This window comes from Castor canadensis, chromosome 11 (assembly GCF_047511655.1).
Source record: "Castor canadensis chromosome 11, mCasCan1.hap1v2, whole genome shotgun sequence".
NCBI lineage: Eukaryota > Metazoa > Chordata > Mammalia > Rodentia > Castoridae > Castor > Castor canadensis.
In genome coordinates, this window is record NC_133396.1 from 94,025,452 (window position 1) to 94,052,859 (window position 27,408).

The 27,408-nt window shown below is 34.0% G+C and overlaps 2 protein-coding genes across 16 annotated transcripts in view; one reads left to right on the forward strand and one right to left on the reverse strand.

Moving 5' to 3' along the window:
* The window catches only part of Gpr161 (G protein-coupled receptor 161), a 116,883-nt gene that overhangs the window by 89,323 nt on the left and 152 nt on the right, over nt 1–27,408 (forward strand). The gene's annotated exons all lie outside the window — the stretch shown is intronic.
* Nucleotides 1–27,408, reverse strand: part of Dcaf6 (DDB1 and CUL4 associated factor 6) — a 133,622-nt gene that overhangs the window by 36,159 nt on the left and 70,055 nt on the right. For 9 of the 15 annotated variants that reach the window (XM_074047552.1, XM_074047551.1, XM_074047549.1 and 6 more), the window contains 2 exons: nt 17,237–17,407; nt 8,917–8,976 (listed from right to left, as the gene is read on the reverse strand). The exons of 3 other annotated variants lie outside the window; for them this stretch is intronic. In XM_074047552.1, the coding sequence (XP_073903653.1) occupies nt 8,917–8,976; nt 17,237–17,407 (231 nt within the window). The remainder of the gene's footprint in view (nt 1–8,916; nt 8,977–17,236; nt 17,408–27,408) is intronic. 3 more of the 15 variants (XM_074047554.1, XM_020178893.2, XM_020178894.2) reach the window with 1 other exon arrangement.

Sequence of the window (27,408 nt, forward strand, 5' to 3'; positions counted from 1 at the left end):
AAAATCTAAAGAATTGAAAAATTTTACATTACTTAAAAAATATTTGTAGCCATTTAAATTTTCCATATCAGAAGTTAGATCAGCAACACACAGTCTAAAAACTATTTTTTCAAAGCCTTACCTCCATGATATATATATACATACTGCTGAAATACTCTGCTTATTAACAAGTACATTTTTATTTAAAAGCCTTAGGATTTAGAATTTCACCTAAACACAAATGGCTTTACATAGAAAGCACCATCATATCATAACTGCAATTTATTGAGTGTTACTATATACCAAGATACACACACAGTGTGTGTGCATGTGTTTAAAATCTTTGTAGTCGGGCACTAGTGGCTCATGCCTATAATCCTAGCTATCTGGGAGGATGCAATCAGGAGGATTGCTGTTGGAGGACAGCCTGGGCAAAAAAGTTCACAAGACTCCCATCTCAATCAATAGTAGGGTATGATGGTATGTACTGTCATCCCAAGATACACAAGAGAGTGAAATCGGGAAGAATGCAGCTCCAAGCCAACCCAGGCAAAAGTTTACAAGACCCTATCTCAATAGGAAAAAACTGGGAGTGGTATCACATGACTGTCATTCCAGCAACAATGGGATGCTTAAAATAGGAGGATTGTGGTCTAGGCCAGTCTGGGCAAAAATTGAGACCCTATCTCCAAAACAACCAAGTGGCAGAGGACCAGCCTAGCAAGCATGAAGTCTTGACTTCAAACTCCAGTACTGTTCCCCAGACTCCCCAAAAATCATTGGTTGTTTTGGATTTTAGAAATACTATGGCTTGACCTCATCGGGCCTTGTGCTTGCTAGGCAGCTGCTCTACCACTAAGTCATCACCAAAAAAACCTTTTAGAAGGTATTATTATCTCCATTTTACTGATGATGATAACAAACTGGATCTTTTTTTCTCTAATTATATAGGCTTCCTTTTATATAAAGTTCTTACTATATATATTGTCTTAGAAATAATCTGAGTATAAGAAAAATATAGTTTGTTTAAGTTTAATTAAGAAATATCAATTGTTAGTATTGTTATTTCTTAGAAATGGTATATAATTCACACCAGCAATATTAATATAACTGATAAAATTTCTGGTGGCCCGAACTGACACTTGGCTTCAGAGTATCGGAAAGTGATGTGTCTTCTTCTAGAGCAGGTAAGGGATGGAACTCATTCAATTCATTGTTTTTGTTTCTCTTTCCTCTAAAAATACTTCAGGAAAATACTCATTTGTGATATGCTTAGAAAAAGGGCAATGGAATGGAGAAAATCACTTTTAACTTGTTAAAAAATGGCTATGTTACATTTTAGATGTCTGTTCTATATTATACTATTAAAAACAATTCATGATTAGCAAACTGTCATTTAAAACATATACTTCAGAAACACATTAGTAACCACATAAAAATCAAGACACAGATTTACAAGACTGTAAAGGTCTTCAGTTCAACGTTGAAGTGAAAATTCAATTAAGATGAGATTGAGGGAGCCAAATTTAAAAGACTCTTTCCAGCAATGGTACTAGAGCCCTTTCAGGTTAATGCACTGACTTAGAAAATTTTTTTTCTAAATGGGCTGAAATATAATTTGAAAGCAACTTCCTTGAATGATTTTTAATTAGCTATCTTCCAAATCTTTCACAAGAACCACAAATTAACTACTTTTTACAATGCATATAACTTTGAAACAATCTAATCTATATCTGCTATAAAACTATAAACATTACTGGTTCTGAAAAACTGCCCCAAGACATACAAAAAATTAAACATAATTTTAAAATAGTACTATATGTTAATTCATTTTATACATTTAAATACTGATTTAAATGCTGTTATGGATCTAAATATTTAAGTATTAATATAGATGTACAGACTTCTAGCTAGAATACTTCTAGAGACCTATCCTATGTGTAAATTTAAACAAGGTTTTCACAAATGAAGATAAAAATTAACTAGAATACAGCAGCAATAACTTTAGAACCACCATCTTTCCCTGTACAATCATACATTAGCTAACTACATTAGCTTAGATAAGCTGCAGAACATATAAAAATATTAACTTTTACCTAAGAGACCTTCTATGATACAATATTCTACTATACAATAAATATTTCCATTTCATTCTACCAAATTTTTTAAAATCAAACCTAAATAAAATATAAAATATATGGTAAATCCTTGGGGGAAAAAAGGAGGCATAGTAATGATAACGTTTAACTATTTCCCAAATGTTGCACACCCAACTTGCATGGTTTATATAAAAAAAAGAGGAAATTTCTCAGGTATACTCTCTATAGCAGTGCAAAATTTTCCATTTTCACAGATCAGGACGTTTGTAACTTTTCTGCAGATTCCAGATTGCAGGTACCCAGGGGTCTTCTTCCAGTCATTTATAGAAGCACATTCACATCTAGAAATGCTGTTTCTGGGAGTAGTTCTTACAAAGAAAACCTGTCTACCATATTTGCATGTAAGAAAGGCATTTTACTTTCAAAATGAGTGCTCAAGCCAGACACCAGTGTCTCACACCTATAGCTACTTAGGAGGTAGAGATCAGGAGAATGATGGCTCAGAGCAGCCTGGGGAAATAGTTCACAAGATCCTATCTTGAAAATATTCAACACAAAAAAGGGTCAGCAGAGTGGCTCAGGTGGAAGAGTGCCCGCCTAGCAAGCATTAGGCTGAGTTCAAACCCCAGTACCGCCCAAAAAAAAAAGGGTACTCATATTAGTGCACATCTGACTCTGTAAATATAAAAGTAAACTATTTAAGAAAGCTAAAATCAAACAAAATACAATTTTAGTAGTGATATTTATTAGGAATTCTCTTTTATATAGTCTTTTCAATATAATATTGTAGTCAAAATTTCTTCTGTCAATCAAAACACAGACCTGGCCAGCAGTGTATACTCCTGTAATCCCAGCTATTCTAGAGGTAGAGATCAGGAAAATCATGGTTTGAGGCCAGCCAGGCAAAAAGTTAGCGAATTCCATCTCAACAAACAAGCTGGGTGTGGTGGTTCATGGCCATAAACCCAGCTATGTGGAAGTTTAGGCAGGAGAATCACTGGCTAGAGCCAGCACAAAGCAAAATGTGAAACCCTGCCCAAAAAATAACCATGAGGAAATTCAGGAGTTGTTACTGAATCTTACACTGTGGACTCCTCGTTTAGTCCCTGGTCTCATTGTCTCTACCATCAAGTCCTAAATATGTCCCCATCTCTTTAAATCTCTCCTACTTTACCTTTATCACCAGGTCAAAATCTCTATCACCATGGGAACGTACTAAGTGATTCAGCCTCTAATCAATTCTCCATACTCTATTCAGAATACCAAGCCATTCTTCCTTGTAAACTCTTCATTAGCTTCCCCCTGTTCTTAAAATTTGAAATTAAAATAAAATTTATAATGTCCAAAAGAGGTCTTCCTCAGTATGGGCATATAGCACTGTCCAGCTATCCCAGGGTTCTTCTAGTCATCCCAGTGCAGTAATTCTAAGCCTCTGCATGCTCTCCATGCTTCCCTTACTGCCTCTCCTTCAGCTCACTTATTGAGATTCACCTCTTAGTATTCCTCAGGGATGCTTTATGTGCCCCTCCCAAGTGGAAGAAGGTTCATTTTTAGTTCCTCATTTATATCTGCTATTTACCCTTTTATAACACTCATCACATATTTATTTCTTCTTCATGTGTCTTTATTGTTAGATGAAGCAAAGCACAGTGGTTGTGATCCTAGATGCTAGAGCCAGGCTGCATATGACTGAATAACATCTACTAGCTATGTCTAACCTTAAAAAAGTTTCTTAACCTCTCTTTGCTTCAGTCATCATCTGGAATATAGAGATAATAGCAGTACCCACTGTATAAGGAGTGGTAGGATCAAGTATATTAACATATAAAATTGCTCAAAGCAAGACTGGCACAAAGAAAATACGATATTAACTTTTTATGTTGTTGGTGTTACTGCTATTATTATCAATCCAGTGCTCCAAAACAGGGAACATGAGTGAATAAAACTAGCCGTATAGCTGCCTATAGGTAGGGAGGCATTTAAGTATCAGTTGAATTAGTAAAGTAGACATACAAATATGGCTCTACCACTTAATATACTTGTCTTCATATATGTCTTGGATTCTTCATCAGAAAAATGAGATGATAATATTCACCTCATTTAGTTATTAGAACAAATGTGATGATATATATAAAATTCTTAGCATATTTTCATCAAAATAAAATCTCAATAGATACCAGTTATTTTTATCACTGACAATTCTAAGTCAGAAAATGAACTGGAAATACAGGTATAGATTTGATTAATGTCAGAATAGAAGAAGTGAGCATATGCAACAAAAAATAAGGTTTTACTTCCAAAAATGAATTATCATTTAAAAAAGCACAGTGTTTCAAAAGTATAAAAAAGAAATTTAAAATATGCCCAATTATTAGAGATACACTAGGAAAGAAAACTTATTAAATGTACTACTTTTCCCACTCTATAGGGTAAAACTGAGACTAAGAATCTTGATAAAGTTTAGAAACTTGATGGGGTGGGAGTGAAGGTAACTGGTAGAACCCATGCTTAGCATATGTGAGGCCGGGGTTCAAACCCCAGCACCAAAAAGAAAAAAAAAAAGGTTAAACACTTGAAATAATAGCACATCCGGGGACATCAACTACTCCTACATGTTTAATGAAGCATCTCTTGTTTATTATTCTATAAACATGCTCAGTTTTGAAAGTACATTCTTACCCCACACACACACACACACATACACACCCTAGACATTACCTTTTCTCTGTCTGTACATTCCTAATTGAAAAGTATCATCTACACATGGAATACAATGACTCCATTTTTTTCAAACCTTTCTCTTTAAGCCCTTGCCATCTACCACATCATAACTCAAACTACAACAGCCAAGCAATCAGTAACCCACATAGTGCAAAACTCAAAGCGATGTTTTTTTGCCCTTTTTGTCATCTGACACCATTGCTTCAGCCCTCCTGAACTTCTTTTCTCCTGACTTTGGATTTGGCACTCTTTCTGCCCTGCCTAGCTTTCTGCCCTGCCTACCTAATCATTCTTTTTCAGTCTCCACTAAATCCTGTTCTCTGCTTGCAGACTCTTCACTTCATCCTCTTTTCCTAAACAATCTCATCAACTCCCACTTTTTCATCTATAAATGGGTGATTTCCAACCTCCACCTCAGACTCTTCTGGTGATTCCCAGCATCAATACAGTTATCCAGTTGTCTGTGAGATTTCTCCATTTGGATATCCAAAGGCACTTTGCTATGATTTGACTACAGTTTGTTCACACCACAAAGCTGAGAGGTGTTGGGAGGCAGGGCATGGTAAAGGTGCGTGGCTCAGGGAGCAAAGCCCCCATTAACAGATTAATGTCATCTTGCAGGAGTTAGTTCTCCATAGGAGGACTGGATGAGTTATCTGTACAGTGAGTTGTTATAAGTAAGGTTTAGCTTCCTTAGCTTTCTCTAATTTCCTCTCTTATCATCTGTCTTCCACACACTCCTGCTTGCCCTTCCACTTTTTGGCTATGCATGGAGCAGTATGAGACCCTCACTAGAAGCCAAGCAGATGCCAGTGCCTTCCTAACCCACAGAGCTGTGAGCCAAAATAAACTGCTTTCCTTATAAGCTACCAAGGCTCATGTACTCTTTACTGGCAACAGAAAACAGACGAAGACACGCTTCAAATTCATCATTTAAAAAGGTGTTTCATGTATCTTCTTTCACTTAAAATCAGTTGTTCCTTCTGAAAGCTCTATCTGAGCTTATGGTTCACTATCACCTTAGCAAGAAACCTGGATAACATTCATTCTTTTCTAACTCAGCAGCTTCAACGTCCCATTTGTTCTTTATTCATCTTTTGCAGTGCTGAGGATTGAACTGAAGGCCTAGCAAATGTTAGACAAGCACTCTTGCCACTGCACTACACCCCGAGCCCAAGTTCCATTTATTCTACCTCTCATATCTCTTTAAAATTTGTCTAGTCTCATTTCCCACCATTATTGCCTTAGAATAGATCCTCATTATCTCTTACCTGCACTATTGCAATAGCCTCAGATTTGCTCTTAATGTCTTCAACCTTATTCCATCTTCCAATTACCCATAGTACTATCAAAATGAACTTTCTAATATATAAGTCTGGTTATGTTTTTCCCAAGCTGAAATTATTTCCATAGCTTCCCACAGCTTAAATAATTAATTCATCTACTCAATCAGCAGATGCTGATTACTACATAAATGGCATAATTTTAGACATTAAGTATATGACAGTGAATGAAATAACATTTAGAGAATATGGAAGGAAATAGATATTAAGCAATCCTCTAAATAAATATATGACTGCAAACTTTGTGAAGAAAAGACAGTAAGTCATGAGAGAGAGAGAGAGAGTGTGAGAGACAGAGAAAGAGGAGGAACTATTTAGGTTGGAGGGCCTATCATTTTTAAGAGAGTGATAGCTAAATGAGATTTAAAGAACTGCTTAATTTTTTTAAAAAAGCAATTTTGGTAGAAGGAACAAGTGTGTATAAAGATATGAAAAGGAAAGGAGCTCAAAGTGCTAGAAGAACTGAAAGTAGGCTATTCAGCAAGAGTGTAGTGAGTAAGGAGAGAGTAGCCTCAGATAAGGTTAGAGAGCTAGGAGACAGTGATACCTGGCTTATAAACTGAATCATGGATTCCAGTTGTTCTGAAAGGCTAAAGGAAGTCATTTTAAAAATACAGTCAGAAAAATAACATAAGTCACTTTCAAACACACACCCATACATGCACACACACGCACGCATGTGCACACACACACTTTCAAAAGTTTCACTCTGGCTGCTGGAAGAGAATAGATTATATCCTGACTGGATATGAGATGACCAGTTATTACATTAGTCCAAGACAGACATATTGGTAACAGGCAGTCACTCTTTAACTTTTACAGTACAAGTTATCTTCAGATAATATAAACCTACAATGTGAAATCCTTAGGATTTTAAAAAGGCATGCAGAAACTTAGAATTTAAATAATCTGGATATATTTTCTATCATTAGGGCATTTCTGCTCTGAGAACTTATGGCAAAATTACATTTATAATGGTCTGTTTACAATGTAGTTTCTGCCAAAAACATTCAATATTTGACTTCATACAACATCTCTACTTATATGACTAAAAGGGATATCATACTTTACATGGTCAAAAAAAAAAAAAAACCATCACAAACAAAGAACCTCTTAATTTCTACTTCTAGGCTAGTCAACCTTAGCAAATGGCATCATAATTCACCCAGACATTGAAGCCAAAACTCTGGGTGTTAAGCTTGATTTTTCTCTTTTTCTTAAACTCAATAATGTATGTAAATTAAGTACCAAGTTAAACAGATTGTAATATAGGACACATGAATCTGTGGAAATCATTCTGTGTGATTAAATAGAATATGAATCTGGCTACAGTCCAATATATTATAATATGCTACCATTGTATCACTGTAATTGTTCTTTTGTGTTAATATCTCTATATAAATGTATAAAAAATTAAAACATACTTAATTTCAGAATTTAATTCATTTACTAATTCTTTTTTTGACAAGAAGAGAAAAAAACACCTATAGCAATTGGTATCATCTAAGGTCTACAAAGAATAATTCAAGATCAGAAGTACAGAAGTTTTCTAATTTGTTTTAAAATTAATTCCTGAATATTTCCCAAAGAGGATAGTTAAAATTAGATGTATTTCACACCAAATAGGCACTATAGCAATATTTAAGTCCCCCATTACTTCAGACAAGTGAGTTATCCTGTATTCATAAACTTTCAGTCAACCAAATCTTATACCTTTTGTTTATTTTAAAAAGTTTTTTTAAAGAAATATTTTTAAGATTGACTAGTTACCCATGTGCCTTTTTAAATAGAAATGAGGCTGATGTAGTGGCTCAAGTGACAGAGTGCCTGCTTAGCAAGTGTGAGGCCCTGAGTTCAGACCCCAGGGCTGCCCCTCCACCCCCCAAAAAAACAAAAAAACCTAACTTAAATAGAAATGAGTGAAATACTTTAAATTATTCTTGATGACTTACTATTACTAGTAATACCTATCATACTATATCACAAAATACTGAGAATACTTTAGGGAATTCTGAATTGAAACAGTAAATCATTTGCTCTAATGCTAAATAGGCTATTTTCGTTTTTTATATTCTTCCTGTCTCCATCCTTCTTTTCAGATGTCCCTTTATTGTCAGTATATCTTCCTTTACCAATTTCTCTCTGTGCTGTACTCTATCTACCAGTAGTAAAGCCTGATAACTAGTAACCTGTCTATCTCACCTGGTTCTCCTCAAGACTTTGAGGTTGATTCTATACCTCTGCTACAGAAAGAACAAGTGAAGTGGAAGCTGTTTTCCCTTATGACTTGTGGTTTGTGTTCATCTGTGGGTTTGTATGTCTATTTCTTATAGTTAAAACTATCAGAAATTTGGTCACCAGATGAGTACAACACAAAAACAAGTGTTATTACTATAGCAGTTCTAGTAATGTGAAATATTACCATGTTTAAATAACTTTTCTTAAATGAGCAATGAGATAATATACCAACCTCACACCCCACAGTTTTACCCAGTTTTATGATATATAAAATGCTTATATTCAGTACAACATTATTAAAGGAAGAATTTTAAAAGATGGCATAAAGAGTCAAGGAAATTAGCTTACACAGAACATAATTTGTGTAGGCCAAGGGGGCTTTGTGCACAATACCACCTAGAGTAATTTAATTCACAAAACACTAACTATAAGACCATAATCAAAATAAAATGCTATGAAAAAGCGAGAAAGAACTTTTTATGCATTGCAATAAAACTATGGATGGATGGGCATAGCGCATCTCCTGTTGCACGCACCCTGTTGCTCGTCAAGTGACATGGATCCGAGCTGTTTGTTAACCACTGAAGAAGGAGAATCTGAAACAAAAATGAGATTTCAACTTAAAAGTAAGCAGCAGAAAACTGCACAGCAATGTCATGATCATCTCTAAGCTTAAGAAATAAATGTATACAGGTGGGGAATAGAAGTAAGCACAGTGGCATGTTTTCCAAGCAGTAAGCAGGGCCGTGTGCTTAAAATATGTTATTCCAGGCAAGCATTTAGCAACTTTGAGAATGAGTTGAGAAAATATTCTTCTACTTTCATGCACATACCTTTTATCAAATTCATTTAGCACAGGCACAAGGCAAGACAGATAAATCAAAAATGGGGTATTTCCACTAAGCAGAAGACTCCTTGCCCTTCTTAAATTCCCTCTCAAGCTCCTTCAGCTGGCTTTCATCCTGCCTTCCAGGATTCAAAGCATGAAATGAGATATTTACTAAACTTTGTGAGATGCTATTTATTGTACAATGAGCTCAACAAGGAGTGAACATGTTTCACAAAGAAAATGTTTATAAGAAAAATATTCAACAAATACCTGCAAAGAAATATATATAACTTTAAAAACTCTACAGTATATTGTGCACATTAAAAGCTTAGGTTTCTTTCTTTTTTTTGAAATACAGTCTTGCTAACTATTTGCCAGGGCTGGACCTGGTGGATAAAGAAGAAGGGCAAAGAGAAAGCTCAATGGTCTAAGCTTTCTACTTTGCCTTCAAATAGAATAGCTTTGTTTTTGCCTTTTAGATATGCTGGATCTCTACATAAGAATTTATTTTACAAATAGATTCTACTATTTAAAAACAAAACTGGTATAAAAGAAGGCAGCATGACAAAATAGGACCTTGTCTGGAGTTAAAGTTTTGATTCTTACAGTAATCAGCCACATTTTTAGGTCAAAGCTTTTCCTTTCTCCCTCATTCACTTAGGAATCTAGTAACCTAATCAAAGCACTGGGGAATACAGGTTGAACATCCCTAATCTAAAAATCAGAAATCTGAAATGCTCCAAAATCCTAAACTTTTTTAGTGCTGACATGTCACCCAAGTGAAAACTTCCATAGCTGACTTCACATGATAATTCATAGTCAAAACACAGGTGTACTAAAAATATTGTTTAAATTACCTTCAATGTTTGTATGCGTGCAAGGTATTTATGAAACATAAATGAATTTCATGTTTTGACCTGGGTCCCACCCCCAAGACTCCTCATTATGCATATGCAAATATTCAAAAATCAAAAATCATCTAAACCACTTCCGGTTCCCAAGCTTTTTGAATAACAGTTACTCAACTTGTATAAGTTGCGAGCATCCCAGTGGAGCGACAATAAAAGGAAAAATGAGGGTAATAAGCACAGCTCTCCCTTAAATGTAAAAATAATTCCTAACTCCTAACAGTCAATGCTCTAGTTCTTAGTGTATATTGTTAATAAAACACTTGGCAAATCACCAGCTTTGCTCATAATCACACATCATTTCCCCCAAAAAACAGGTGTTCTAAGTGAAGATATCCTTAACTGGGTAGCTTAAGAGAGATTTCCCAGTATATCCTGGCTGGAGTCACACCAACTTTACATCATTTGATTGCTTCTATTTGTACATTTAAAAGTCTGAATCCTGCTACTGGTACCACCTGTATCAACCTTAAATCCTCCATCTTCTAATATCACACCAAGTCTGCTCACAGATTGTTGTCTTCCTAAATCCCGATACAGCATGATCACTACTTGAATGATAGATTTATTTGTCATTACTTATCACTTCTCTTCATCAGAATAGTCAAACGAGTCTTTACCACACACACACACACACACACACACACACAAAGTACACATGACAAGTGTTTCAATCAGTAGCTTCATCTATCATGCTTTACTTATTTAAAACTTCTCATTTATTCATTTCAGAGTTAGATTCAACATTGCTATCTACATTATTTTTGTAGAACAGAAATTTAGTCTTAAAATTATACTCTTCAAAGTAAAAAAAATTAGAAAAATACTGAGTAAAACCTCTTTAAGACGTCTCTATAATTGTAAAGCAGTTCATCCCTTTGGATTTATTAAACATTTCATTGTGCTCTCATTTAATAATTAAGAGCCTTAAGATAACTATACATTCTCCTTTGCAAATATTTATTTTTCTACAAATTTATGGGATACATAATAAATCTTATCGAAGTAAAGTATATCTTACTTAATTTTTAAATAAAATTTAGGAAGAAGTAAATCCCTGAAAACACACTAATGAGGATCTAGAATACTGTCATCTCTACAAAATTGTGTCAATCTTAAAGGAATTAAAATATTAAAGCTTATATCAAGACAGAAAAATACTATTAACAAAAAGTATTTCCTTTTCTGTTTCAGTCTGTCACAGATATTGTGTATTTCTGGGCAATTATTTGTTGTTCCTTACCTCTTAAAGGCTAAGACTTATAAAGAAATCCCTTTTGGTCACTGTGTTTATTTTATATAATCTTGGGAGCATGCAACTGTTTGGATTATTTTCTTTCACATAAACATGATAAGTGACATGCTTTCATACCACTAGGTATTCATAAATACAATGTATGTAACTCTTACGTGACAAAAATGCTTCCAAACTTAACACAATAATCATCAAAATAGTAAATACCAAAAAATACCAGATAGAGTGTCTCAAGTGGTAGAGCGCCTGCCTATCAAGCACGAGGCCCTGAGTTCAAATCCCAGTACTGCACAAAAAAAAGTCACTATTAGCTTCAGTTGTTTACATAGTCTACTCCATTTCTCTGCAATGTATCTTTCAGGAAGCACCGTCACAAAATAAAAACCTGAATATATGCTCCAAAAACAACTTACTATTAAGTACAATATGGTTGGCTAGCTTATTTGAAGTGTTTACAATTATATATATATGTGTGTGTATATATACATTATATATACACATTATTTTATATATACGCTCTCTCTCTCTCTCTCTCTCTCTCTATATATATATATATACATTGTGTGTATACACACACACATATATTGTTTTCTTTTTTTGGTACTGGGGGTTGAACTCAGAGCCTCACATTTGCTAGGCTTATTGAGACATGTCCCCAGTCCTAAAATTATATTATTTTTAAGGTAGAGATAAACTTCAAGCAACAGCTCATTTGAGACTGTGGCTAAGTACTGTGTATTTCCAAAAATCTGATCTTGAGAAAATTCTTTAGTCTTTTGACAAGAAAATTTTCTCAACTGTAGAAAAGGAGAGGTGATTATAGTCTAACAGACAACAAGAACTCTTCAACCAGACACTTCTTGCATTTGGATGTAGCTTTCTGCTCAATAATAATGCAATCCTGGGCAAGTTATTTAACTTATCTAAAGTTTCACTTTCTCCATCTGTAAAATGGGGGCAACAATAATATTAACCACACAGTGTTCTTATCAAGACCTAACAAGATAACCCATGTAAACTACTTAGATAGTAGATAGGAAGGAGTAGATTAGTGTTATTACTACTTTCATGCTTTTTAGTGATATGGCATTCAACAAAAAGTAATGGCACAAAGATGTTCTGAAAACTACAGAACATATTGCCCATTTAACTACCTTTTAAGCTCTAAGAGATTTATCACTGTTTTCTTTAGGAGTTTGCCTTCCAAGTAGTTAAGAAGTGCTTATAGAACTAGCCTAAAGCATATTTGATTTATTAACTACTTGTATCACAAATACTAAAAACATGGATCAAATGCATCCATTTCAGAAGTGCTACATACAATGTGATTGTCGTTATGGACACTGGGGGGAATCTGATGTCATATAGAGCCTGTTTGCACAGGACAGGGTAAGTGCTGATTTTTTCCAATATGGCTCAGTTTTGAAAAGCCCTTTTTCAAAAGTAATCACCAATGTTTTATACCCTTTTGGGTATAAAAGTTACTCTTTTTTTCTCCAATTGGCAAAACCGTGCCATAAAGTGAAAAAACAGTTCCTACCTGACCCTCTCTAGGCTGGCTCCATGCTCCAGTGGGGCTCTGTGGTGGTCGGGCCAGTACCAGCAGAATCCACAGGGTGCTGTCACTCTGAGCAGGAGCCAGCAACCCATGGCTTCAGGGGACCTGAAATGGAAAAAAAGAGCTGGTCTTAAAATCAGCCATATGCTGAATGCCTCTGCCATAGCTGTTTAGGGCATCCATGTGATACTCGAACATACAGCTATTCAGAACCCTGAATGCTATCAACCTTCAATGGCCTTGATATGAAGACATTTTGAAATTGTAGTATTTTGTAAAATACTACAAATAAGATAGTGCTCTCCTTAGAAGTATTTGTAACTATTATAATCCATCCTTATGCTATCTCTATAAATTATAGCAGGCTATACTACCTAAATAAATTAACTGGGAAACCAAGGGAATCAAATAGCTAAATGAGATGCCTAAGGTCATAGGGCCAGGAACAACTAGGCAGAACTGTGATAAAAGAAAATTTATCCTTTTGTGAATTGAAAAGTAAATCACTGAGTTGGGCATGGTGGCACATATTTAAATTCCAGTACTCAGGAGGCTGAGGCAGAAGGATTTCAAGTTCAGGGCCAGACTGAGCTACATAGCAAGTTCAAGGCCAGCTGAGGCGCATACAGAGATACTGTCTCAAAAACATAAACAAATAAATAAATCATTAAACAATGATATTTGTTATTAGTGATGATTACTTCCTAAAATGGTAGAAAATGAGTTACAATGTATTTCCTAACAATCTAGTACTTATAAAAACTAGTAAAATATTTTAAAGTAATATATTCTGACTTTAAAAAACTGTATTTTGGGAAATTAGTTCTGAAGGATTATCGTTTAAAGTTGTTAAAAATTCTTTTAGAGTAGGGTTCTTTGGGTTTTTGGTGCAGTGTTTGAACTCAGGGCCTCATACTTGCTAGGCAGGGGCTCTACCACTTGAGCCATGCCCCAGCCCTTTTTTGCTTTAGTTATTTTTCAGGTAGGTTCTCATGTTTTTTTTTGCCAGGGCTGACCAGCACCAAGATCCCCGTTTACCCCTTCTTTGTAGTCAGGATGACCTCTGTGCATCATCACGTTTAGCTTAATGATTGAGATGAGGTCTTGCTGCCTTTTTGCCCATGCTGGCCTTGAACCCCATGTCCTGATCTCTGCCTCTCAAGTAGCTGGAGTTACAGGTGTGAGCCACCATGGTTGGCCTTAGGAAAAGGTTTTTCACATTAGGTTTATAGAACAGAAGAGCCTTGGAGTTAGCATGAGGAGCAAGCAGGTGTGTCCTAACTCCTTATCTCCTTTTCATGTTTAAATCCCAACAGTGTCACTTTTACTTTCTCCCCCCAGTGCTGGGAATCAAACCCAAGGGCCTTGCACACAGTAGGTAAGCACTCTACCACCTCCACATATTTGAAATCAGAATTTAAACCTAAGACTCTGATAAAAGAGTTCACAGCTGAAGGGAAAAAGGAAAACCATTGTTTAAAAGTTTTCTAACACCTTCTTTATGTAGTTCATCTTAAACAGTAATTTGAAACTGAAGGTAATATTACTTGGTGCCTTGGAATGATGTATGTCTTCAAAAGCCAGGAAATATCGGCAAGTAGGTACTGTTCCATCTGGATTATCATCAACTGGTATCAGACTCCTTCCCATTTATCTCACTAAAAATGTGTATTATTATTTCTGCAAGGTAATTTCAGTGCACTTTCCTGCATAAATTAGGTACTGTCAATTTACCATATACTTATCATTTCACAGATTTCCATCGGTCCTATGATTTGAAAAGAAAAGAAAATGTTTGCCAAACAATGTAATAATTCAGTCTTTCTATGCTTGCTAAACTTTCTTGGTTTCCAAATCAGTCATATCTTCCTTGAGCACCTTATACCTAAAAAACTTAAATAAGTAGAAAGACATCAGAATTATCATTTTTTGGCCACATCATAACTTACTGATACTATAAACATATCAAGGTATAATGGAAAATATGCTTTATAGACCAGAAATGTACATTCTATAATTAATAAATGCTAGAATGCTAATGTTTGATGCTTTCTGTATTGATAGTAATAGAATCTACCATGAGAGATCAATTACTGTCTATACTTCCCATATATAAAACTTCATCTAATCATTAAGTATAAGATAAAGTTTTTTAAGGTTTTATAAATGTTATTCAATCCTATTGAAGTTCATAAATTTAATTTCTATTCTGTATTTTTATAATTTTTATGTTCTGAATTGATTAATTTTTCATTAAGCCAACTCATTTTTCCTCATGTCCAAAATTTACTGAATGGACAAAGTACACAGATTTTATCAGTCATCCCTCATTAACTACTATTTTTAAGGCCTATAATTATCAATAATGTTCTGAGGACACATGAGGACAGAAGAAGATAAAAGTGGCAATAGCAAATGAACACAGGGTATGTTACAGATTAGACCTATCAGATCTCATATGAATACTATGTTAAACATGTAAGGTATAAAAGAAATACTTCATCTTGTAGATAAAAGGATCAACATACAGTGAGTGATAGTGTTAGGGACTTCTAATATTGGACCATGCGGACAGTCTTAGGGGCCCAGGTTTTTTAATAACAAACAAGAGACCATGTTTCACAAGGTCCAAACTGGCAAGGTATCTGTCTACTCAACGTCAGCTTTTTAAAGATTATCACAAATAGACCATTTATTAAAGATTATCACAAATAGACCATTTATCAAACTGCATACTATTTAATTAGAAGGATATTAACAGGTAGAAAGACAGCATTTTATTTCAGAGACCATATAATCACTCTAATTTTTGATTCTAAAAAAGAACCTACATCAATTCAAATTTTTAGAACTTAACAGAAAAGGCCAGTAAGTTTCAAAATATTTTTCTAATGTCCACAATGGTTACTTCTTTCTTGCTAATGCAGTTTTGCTTTATACTCAAATTTATTTTAATACTTTGTTTGTTACCACTAAATTTTGTTATTTAAAAGATATTTATGTATATCAGGATGTCTTATTTTCCTTTTTATTGGTTTTTATGTTTCATGATTTCTTTTTACTTTCAAAACACTTTTGCTAGAGTATTGAATATGGCACGAAATTATAACAAACTTTTATTAATGAGTGCCATTATTGTAATTTTATCAAACTTTCTTGTTGTTAGTTTTAGTATAAGAAAAGATCTCCCACATGTGTAGTGAGGGTCATTGTCTGACTGAAATTCTCATTATCAAAATAACACTGAATTACAAATCAAGTCCATGAGATTTCTTCCAAACATCATAATCATACCTGTATTATACAGGCTTAAATTTATTTTATTTTACCACAGTATTATGTAATGTGCTTTTGTTAGCATAGCACTTACTAGCACAGACACTTGTAAAGTGAAGGGCATCCAGTTCTATTCATAATTCCAAGTAATTACATCAGAGTTCTCAATCAGAGTTTAGTTACCACCTAAACTCAACAGTCCTTACTGTGGCAGACCAAATTTTATCAAAGTATTATGAATTCATTAGTATGGAGAACCTAAGGCACATTCTTGTTCTTAAATGAACATTTTAACACCTACTCTATAGAATTTGTAGTACCAATTTATCCATCTTGAAAGAACTAAGTTGACAAACTATTTTGTTTTATAAATTTCATTATTCTCTCAACATATACTTATTGAACATCATGAGGTTTTCTGGCCTTAAAACAACTGGGCTGTCAAAATACTCTAGGTGGCATAGATTATGACTATTTTATCAGGATTTGTCAGCATTAAGAACAGGAAAATGAGATCATGGAGCACTGCTGCTGCCCTACATCTCAGGAAATTGGTTATGCTTAAATTTAAAGATCTCAAATAATGACAGAACAGAATGACTGAGTCAGCATGCTAGTATGGCCAAACAATATTATAATTCTAAAATCTAGCATTTACTAGATTTGTGAACCATTACAGGAAATAAGAAGAGCTGAGAGCCTGTAATATAGCATAAATTAATTTCAACATCTAAGAAATTTCAACAGAAATATCAATGCAGGTCTGAAATTCAGTAGATGAACATTTGCCTCTCAAAGCATATTACAAATATGATAAGGGATTACTTTATATTCACAACTCTGGCAAATGCTGCTGCCAATCTGCCTCACTAACACCAAGATGTTTAATACCACTATATGCAAGGAAGGGAAGAATAAGCTGCAAGCGCATTAGCTCTTTTTCAGTGGGAAAAGGGAAGCATCTTATTACACAGCAAGAGTATTAAAGAACAACTGTACCAGCATCTTAAGGACACTTGACATTAATAACCTGAAGTATGAGGGTCCTGGGAAGAGCCCTCATGAGAAGACTGATCAGAAGTGGAAGGCTGTTGCTGTGTATGTGCAGCCAGCTCTTGCTGCCTCTGCTGTTCAGCCTTCTTAAGCCTCAGTTGTTGCAGGCGCTTACGGAGCAAAGCTATCTCAGGCCCCCTTAAAAATTCTGACACAGACAGGAAAAAAAAGGTGAAAAGAGTAATATAATAGAAAATAGTAAGAGGTAATTATACATTAAAGAAAGGACAGACATGAATAAGACATGTCTCACAGAGGAATACTAAAAACAACTTACTGGTTAAAAAGCAACTACTGGTCATGAAATCACAAGACAAACTATAGATATACACTCAAATGCTTCTCTTTATCTATGATGAATTAGACACATATATTTTTCTCAGAATATTTAAGTAACCAAATAGAATAAAATAACATCCTCCATAAGAATTTTTATTTTTATTTTATTTTATGGTGCTGGGATTGAACCTACAGCCTGTTTATGCTAAAAAACATGCTCTACCACTGAGCTATTCTCAGTCCACAAAAATTTAAATTGAACATTCATTTCCTCAATAATTGTCTGTCTATGTACAGCAAAGAAATAATAACTAAGTTTCAGTTAAATCCATACACAAAAATCTGTTACTTCAGTAATTTCAATCAAGTAATAATTAAAATAGTCAAAAAATAATTAAAATCAAAAAATAAAGTTACTTCAGTAAATTCAATCAAATAAAATGAAAATAATAAGTAACTAAATAGTTATGCATTGCAAACAACTCTTACAATTAGAGATCTCTTTAAAAAGTGAAAGTTACATATCATATACTAAGCCAAATGTTTCTTTTTACGTTAAAATTGCCATTTTTTTCTTTTAGCTCAAAAACTTTTATGTATTTTTTAACCTTTATCTAAATAAGTGACCAAGATGAAAAGAAAAGTTGTATGAAATTCTTCAGAGAGGTGTTTGTTGAGTGCCTACAAGTATGAGGCTTTGGGGATAAAAAACTGAATAAAATAATACCTACTCTTGTAGAGTTTATGTTCTGAGGGAAAAACAGATGTCTGTGAATATACACGTTCAGACATATATATGCACACATACAGAGTGTATTATGCCTCTTATGGGAATAAAGGCTATAAATTAAATTGGCAGGGATAGTTAAGGGAGATGGAAGGGATAAGGATTATTACTTTGCACATGGTTTTTAGGAACATCTTCTCTCACAAGGTGCCATTTGAACAAAAACCTCAAGGACATGAGGGAATAAACCACATGGCTATCTAGAGAAAGAGTGTTCCAGGTAGAGGGAAAAGAAATTCGAATGCAATGGGGGATGGGAGGGAGGAGGAAGGATTCAGATATGAGATATATTTTAAAAACAAGGGCAATAAAACCTGATAATTTAGATGCAGAATGAAAGCTTTTGGCCTAGGTAACAGGGAAAACAGAGTTGTCATTTATTGCAATGAGAAAAAAGAAGAAACAAGTCATGCTGGAGAGAAGAAAAGAATAGACATTCAAGTGAAAAAAAATAAGTAGAGATTCAATATAAGAATTTAATGTTCATAGGAGATATAATTTGAGTGTCACTGGTGATGTTACTTTAAACTCCCTGGACAGCAAGTGATGACAGAGAAGAGGCCTAAAAACTGAACCCTGGGGAGCTTTGATGTTTAAGAAGAGGCAGAACTTCCCAGGAAGAATATGAAGGAAAAGTCAGAAAAGGGATTGGAGAACTAAATGACAGAAGTTCTGTAGACTAACTGATAAAGTGTGTCAATAAGGATGGAGCTAGCAAGCACAAGGCCCTGAGTTCAAACCCTAGTACTAGGGGAAAAAAAAGAATGGAGCAAGCAGTTGTGTCAAATGCTGGTGATATTCTTCTGAGAAAGATGCCAACTAAGACCTAATCACTAGATTTTATAACATGTAAGTCACTGACAAGGACAAGAACTGTTTCACCATACTGTAGCAGAGGTTCAAACCTAAGGGGAAATAATGAAGTAGAGACAGAAAGCATATACACTCTTTGCTAAAATCCTGCTATTAGTGGGGGAAGGAGAAATTAGATGATAGTGGAGAAAGAGTCAAGCGAGGTTTGTGTGTTTTAACTTGGAGACAGCATGTGTTCTGATGGAAAATGTTTAGCTGGGAGGAGAGAAAAAGATAATGCATGAAAAGAAGTGGGTAGTAAAGATATCCTTAAGTAGATGAAAGAAGAATAGGAGGAGAAGTGGGTATGTACATAAAAAATTTCATCAGCTCTAACAAAGAGAAAGCAGAGAACATGGGTAAAAATAGTTGTAGATCTGTTAGTGGAAGCATGTATAATTTCTCTCAGTGATATTATCAGCAAATTACACAAAATACCAACTTTCAACCTCTTGAAACCAGAAGGTAAAGGTGCAAATTTTAGTTTCTTATTTCAGGAATCAAACATGCCACACATACTTATCTTGTTAGAGTGGTCTCTATTTATAGAGAATCTTATTCAGTTAGCCAACTGGTAGTTAATTAATAAACAATTCAAGTGTTGTGATAGTCTTTCAGTGTTGGTTCTTCCTAGAAAATTTGCTAGTACCAAGTAGCACGGCATGCACTGTTCAAGCAGAAGGTGATGCTCCATAGCCTTTCTGTAGAGATACCGTTATATAGAGTAAGCACAATAGCAATGCTTTTAGCAATATAAAAAACAAAATTGTATAGCCATAAGTTTTGTCATTTTGCACTCAAAAGAAATCTACCATAATGACAGAGTACATATCTGTCAAATTCTGCTTAAAGAGGAAAAAAAAGAAAATCACACACACAAAAAAAATCATTCGTTTTCACTGGCGTTTCAAGTCCTCTCTCTTGACCTGCCAAAATGTTTCATTAGGGTAGACAGAAGTCTCCATTCCAGAACCACTTGGTGATGTAGCAAATAAATACCAGAACTTGAGTGCACTCACTAATGCTCTATATCAAGATTTAGTCATGATAATAGAAAATACTTATTCAGTATTTCCAGGACTATTTAAAGAAGAATTTGTCTACTTTGAAGGTTAGTTGTAGGGTGGATTTTCTTCCATAGGTTAAATTTAAAAAAAAAAAAAGAGGCTAGGAAAAGAAGTTATCCTGTAGTTAACTAGAAAAGGCAAGTATTGAATTAAAAATTCTAACCAAACATACCAGATTAAGCGAATTTTTGCTTAGCAGCTTGGAATATTAACGCAATTAAGATATATAAACACATTATATTCTTTTTAAATGCATACACAAGCACATATAATTTCTACATATATGTAAGTATTTTAGAAGATTAACTTTTGTTAACATAAAGCCAAACTGAAAAGCTAATACAATGAATTACTTTGTTCTGAATTTTTAAACCAACAAAATTCAATGAAGTCTCAGGAAATGCTGCAGAATATCTATACTTCTATCTCCAGAAACTACTAACACTATTCATTTTTCTTCTGAAAGCTTCAGGCTATCTCCCTAATTGCTTAATTCTATTGAAATGGAGAAAAATAAAAATAGTTACAGTGGACCCAAACAAGGGCAACTTGGTTCTATTCTCACATCATGCCTTTACAATATGTAGGGACTTCTGTCCTGGACAACAGATTGTTTTAGTATCTAATTCAGTAGGACTTTTTCTATCTACTATCAATCTTTCTTCCAGTCCCAACTTGCTTCTTGGCTAGGGGTGTGGCTCAAGTGGTATAGCACTTGCCTGGCAAGTACAAGGACCCAAGTTCAAAACTCCAGTACCACAAAAAAAAAAAAGCCTCCAACTTGCTTCTTATCCTGGTAAGCCATGTCCATTTTTCCTCTGGGACTAGTCTATCTTCAATGACTTTCAAGTTTCTCTGTTCTCTTCTTCAGTTTCCCTAAAGAATCTATCAACCTAATGTCTCCACATTTGATTCTATCATATACAAATGGCTTATACTTAGTCTGACCATGGTATTATTGAAAGAAACCATAATCTAGGTATTTGGGCTTTGAAAAATTTGTTTTGATATACTGTACAACAGTATCCTTCATTTCCCAATAATTCCCTAGTAATGTTTCTACAGAGCTCAATTTAGCTGTAATGATCCTGTATAAACCTAAACAAATTTTTGAATTTGAGCAATTATTTGTAAACAATCAAGAATCCAAACACAGACTCTACCATACATATCGTTAAAAAACTAAATTCTCGTGGTTCTATTTAATTAGAATCATAGGGATCCTTTCACTTCTCAAGGTGCACCTCCCCCAAAGCTGAATTTTTTAAGTACTGATATCCCACACACAACCCAAGTTATAAACTTCTCTAATCATACTACTTAAACAGGTGAAAATGAAACCAAAGGGAAAAAATTTAACTGTAACATAACAGAAAGAATGCTTCATTTAGCTGTCATAAGAAAATACTTGGACCAGGCATGATGGCTCATGAACAGGAGGATCATGGTTCAAGGCCAGCCCAGGCAAAAAGTTAGCAAGATTCCATCTCAATGAACAAGCCAGGTATGGTGCTACATGTCTATAATCGCAGCTACATGGAAGGCATAGGTAAGAGGACTGCCATCTGGGACTGGCCAGGGCAAAAATGTGAGACCTTGTCCAAAAAATAACTGAAGCAGGAAGGGCTGGGGGCATGGCTCTAGTGGTAGATTGCCTGCCTAGCAAGGGCAAGGCCCTGAGTTCAAACTGAGTAACACCCTCATCCCCACAAAAAAAGAAGTGTCTTTAACATGGGAAATATTTACAAATAGTACACTAAATGAAAACATCTCCATACAGCTTAAGAAACAACTTAGAGATATCTGATAGACATACTGAGAAAAGAAGGTAATATTCTATTATTTACTTTGAAATGTTTCAATAAATAAAGTTTAAGATTTCATTTTAATCTATTTAGTTTCAGCACAGTTATACTTTCCTGATTAAGAACATAATTTTATAAGAATGTAATTTTATAACCACATTTTAAATAGTAGTCTTTTGTTAAATGTTCAATTAAAGAACGTGGGTAAGAATCAAAATATTTAATTAAAATCTGGGCCATATATATTATGGTTTCAAACGGTCTGACATATGAATTAAAATTTGAGAATACAAAGAGTAAAGATACAAAAGCAGAAAAAAATTTACTAATTGATTTCAAATTCCATTTGAGTCTTTTTATTTTCCTAACTCAGCTGCAAAACCCACAACCAATTTTATAGTCCCCTCTATACCTACTATTCCTCAGATGTAAAGGTAAAGACTTTACATCTTTATATAATTGCCTCATTTGTGGCTTCATTTTATTTTTATCCCACCCATATTTCTATCTGTTCCTATTATATTGATTTATATACATAACCACATAATTTTTTTGGTGGTACTGGGATTTTGCCCTTGCTTGGAAGGTGCTCTACCACTTGAGCCACACCTCCCATTCCTTTTTACTCTTAGTTATTTAGGATATAGGGACTAGCATTTTTGCCTGGGCCAGCCTCGGTGGCAATCCTCTTACCTACGCCCCGTCTGGCCTAGACCGAAATCTCCTATTTTACTCTTCCTTCGATCACTGGGATGATAAGCATGAACCACACCACACCTAGTTTTTTCCTGTTGAGATGGGGTCTTGCAAACTTTTTTACCTGAGCTGTGATCCTCCTTATCTCTGCCTTCCACGTAGCTTGGGGTGACAGCTGGGCACCATTAGCACTCACCACAACCATATAATTTTTTAAAAAATATTTCTGTAAGTTACCTTAAAGTATTTTTTAACAAGGTAAGAAAAATTATTTAGTAGTCCTACATAGCTTAGACAGTATAGGGCAAATAATAGACCCAAAATGATAGATTGGATATCTAAGCATATAGTTTTTCCAAGGTGTCATCAAATTTTGGGAGCTTGTTAGAAATATCTAGAGTTAAAGAAGTGGAGCTGAAATTCTAAAGACTGAAATAAACAGCATGACCACCATCCGATTAAAAAATAAAAAATCAATTTAAAAAGGCTGAAATATAACTAAATATACTCTTCTTAGCCTATACCAGCTTAAAGATAACTAAGTATCTCATAAACTCTTACTGTATCTTTTGTGAATAACTACTTTTAGGGAAAAAAAAAACACACTAAGAGATTAGGGAAAAGATAGACAATGTCCTATCTTTATGAGAATTTACTCTAGTAAGAGAAATGAGACATGAACAAGTTAATCAAAATGAAAAAAATAATAAAAAATTTTAGGTACTTTTCCAGAAATAAACAGGGCTATGTAAAAGTGTATAAAATCTTAGGAAATAGAAAAGGGTATCTATCTAGAGTTTCTATCTGTATGTACTTTCATTATGAAAGATGTCTCTTGGGTAGTATTTAAAATGAGACTTAAGGAAAAAGGAGTTGGCCATATAAGAAGCTGGGAAAAACTTTCTGGGCACAGAGACTTAGGCTCAGAATCAGAAACAAAGAAAGAGGCAGAAGATTTTGGCACACTAAAGGAGCTCAAAGGAAATCAGTATATCTAGAACATAATGATCATCAGGGATAAAAAAGTAGAGTGAGACAAAGCTAGAGTTGTTTGCAAGGGCCAGGCCTTGTATGTTCTAATAGGTCCACAGTAAGAAGTTGATGCCTCTTATTTTGTGGCTGAATTTCTAAATACGATTAGCTTTCTCTGAGGAGTTTTTAAGAGCAATGCTATTTAATTTGATTTAGCATTGAAAATACTCCTTCTGGCTACTGCTTGTTCCTCATAAAGGAATAAGAGAAAATGCAATGATACCAATTAGGAGACAAGAAATGATGGTGAGATGAAAGTAAGTAGAATATATTTTAGATACAAAACTAATAGGACTTGCTGATGAATTGGGTGTGGGACATAAAAAAAGGAAACATAAAAATAAATCATAAGTTATTAAAATATAATAGATAGGTGGTGTTATAATTTACTAAGCCATGAAAGGACTAAGAGGCAGCCAATTAGGGAAGAGGATGAGCAGAAGACTGAATTAAATTTTAATTTAGGCATATTAAATTTAAGATTATGTCTAAAAACAACCAAAAAGAAGTATCATAATAGCAATTAGACATAAAAGACTAAAACTCAGGGTATAAAATCAGATTGCTGATATACCTTTAGGAGTCATAAATTTAGTGGTGATATTAACATCTATGGGGAATTGAGGTAATCACATACGAATAGAGTGTACATAGAGAAGAGAGCCAGGACTAGGGGTTCAACTATAATACTCAAATGTAAACAAAATAAGAAACACTAACAGTGGTTACTGAAACCAGTCACAACTGAATAAATAGGAAAATGTGGTGTCATAACTGCCAACAAAAGAGAATGTTTCAAGAAAGGAATAACTGGGTAAAAAAAAATTACAGTAAGATACTAACAGAGAAATATCCTCTAAATTTGGCAAGATGGAGGTCACTGGTGACTTTTGACAAAACAGAAAAAGGGGGTTGAAAAGCAGATTCCAGTTGACTGATAAATGGGCTAAGAAAATGGAGATTGTACATGTGAGCAACACTTTTGAGGACTCTAATTATAAAAGGAACAGAGAAATAAGGCAGTAGCATAGCTGTGGGAGAATGTGAGATAATTAAGAGATTTTTTTTTTAAGAAAGGAGATAAAAGTATGAATGAAGCCAAAGGAAGAATTAGGTAAAAAGTGCTATTAATAATGATACTGGAGGAGCAAAGTCCTTGAGAAGCAGAAATGGAATGGAAATTGTACCAGCTAGCACCTGATAGAAAAAGATACATTTCTTTTAAAATGTGTTTCTGTTTCTGTCACAATGTAAGTAGAAATGCTGGAAAGTTGGGAGATTCAATAGTAAGAAAACTAGTGCTTTCCTTTTCACTGTGAATGAGAAGTTAGCAGCTGACCGTGGGGCAATGATGAACAAGAGTGTTAACAGTTTGGGACACAAAGGTGTAAAACAGACATTTTGCATACTGCTCTGACACTGCTGAGCACACACTGAAATTTGTGGTCCTGATTTTCTTCACCATTACTCAGTGATTCAGTGGTAGATTAAGATAAGCAGAAAATTAGGCTCAATCACAGAGTTTCCCTGACAAGTTTTCATACTCATTGCCCCTTTGCTTCACTAATAAAATGACAAAGGAAATGCAAGGGATATGAAAGAAAACCATAAGCATTTACATAAAGGTATATCCACAGCAAGACAAGTAAAGACAAAAACATAATTATTTTCATTTTCTGTACATCTACTCAAGATATTAATAGAAATCATAGTTGACACTTCCACATATACATTCAACCGATGGACAATTCTTAATATTCAATAAACCATATAGATTTAGGCTATTTTAAGTGTAAAAGAATTGGGAAAAGTCAAAACAAAACAAAAAAACATTAAGTCCTTACCACTAAATGTTGGACTCTGAGACAATGAAAGGGCTACTTCAGACAATTTCAGACATGCCTTTAGATATTATACCTAACATCAAATAATTTTTTCCTCAATAGTGATACTGTCTTGGAAACATGAAAATACTCCAATTATTCATAGTTTAGTCAACCAAAATAATCTCTCAATAATCTTCCAGTTAAAAACATTTCCTTACTTTCTTGGAAAAATTTATGGGCAAAAAGAGCTAAATAATATTTAAACAATGATCATATGATCATAATAAAAATGTACTGTATTATTTATTATTATTAAATATCAAAGAGTCCAGCAATTTGAAATGTAGTATGAAAATGCATTAAATATCTATAGAAAATAGATAAATAAAAAATGAAGTTCCAAAATTATTTAACTCACAAATGTATTTAAGAAACAAATGGGATAGGTGTGATGGTCCAAATCTGTAATCTCAGCTCTCGGGAGGCTGAGGATCATGAGTTCAAGGCCAGCCTGGGCTATCAGCTCCCATCTCAAAACAAAACAAAATAACAACAATAAAAAATATATATATTCAAATGGAATTAGTTAAAAGTCAGTGGAACATGAAAGTGGGCTAGAAAGTCTTCTTGCTAAATTTTTCTGACAATTTATAATTGCTTAAAATCTTTACGCGTATTTCCAAGAATATTGTCACTTTAAAAATTCTTCTCTTCACCAATTTTCCCTGCTTTGAAAATAAACTTTTTATCTGCTTCTTTCCCAACTTCTCAAACCCTCCAAAATATTTTCCCTTACAATGAAATACTGTGTCATTTAAAATGTGGAAAACCTAATTTTGTAGCTCAGCTTTAGTTTACTATTAGGGATAAAATATACATGTTAACAATTATGCAATTGACTCTGGCTACTATTCACATAGAAACTAAGAACTAATTACCAAACCTGAGATATATCGACGAAATATTGCTTAATTTTGAACACCCTATATTTGGTGATCTAGAGTCAGTTTCCAGAGAAGCAAGAATAAAGTAACAGCTTGGCAGCAAAGCTGTTGGGAATTTTTTTTTTTTTCGTAAGTTTTTACTTAAATCTGCCAGCTGTATATCTTGCTAATACTTTCAGTTCTATACAAATGCTTCCTTAGAAAAACCTGAAAAAATAAAGGAATAAACATCTTATTGCTTATTATATTTACATGTATACAGTTAAAATGCCAAGTAAACTATATCCATACTATTAAAAAGTACCATTGTAAATATTAGTACATTCTATAGTTGGAAGAGAAAAAGTTAAACGTGAGAAGTTATAATATTGAAAGAAAAGTACTATTTTAACAAAATTTAGGGATTTTTTTTTTTTTCACTAGCATGAAGCACCAAGATGAGGATTTGGCAAAAATAATTATTTTCACATAAATAGTGGAGAAATAATTATTTTAGTAAAGTGTTTTATGTTTGCAAGAGACCATATAAAATGCATAAGACCGTATAAAAATGTATTTCATGATTTGAAGAAAAATAATTGAAAATATTAAGACTATGTAACTAATAATAAGCTGTGTTTTCCATATCCCTTTAACATAAACACAAAACCAAATAAATCTAGAATATATTTTGGTCTGTATGTTCTAAAGTAATCTTTAAGTCAAATGTATTAAACTATGTGAAAACACTACCTGTTGACACCTTGCTTCTTTTAAAATAAGGTAAGTTAAAGATGCCTGCTGTCTGTTAAAAATCATGCAAGTTAGGCACACTTAAATTTTGTGTTTAAGTTACATGTTCACATTTTACAAATCATTCTG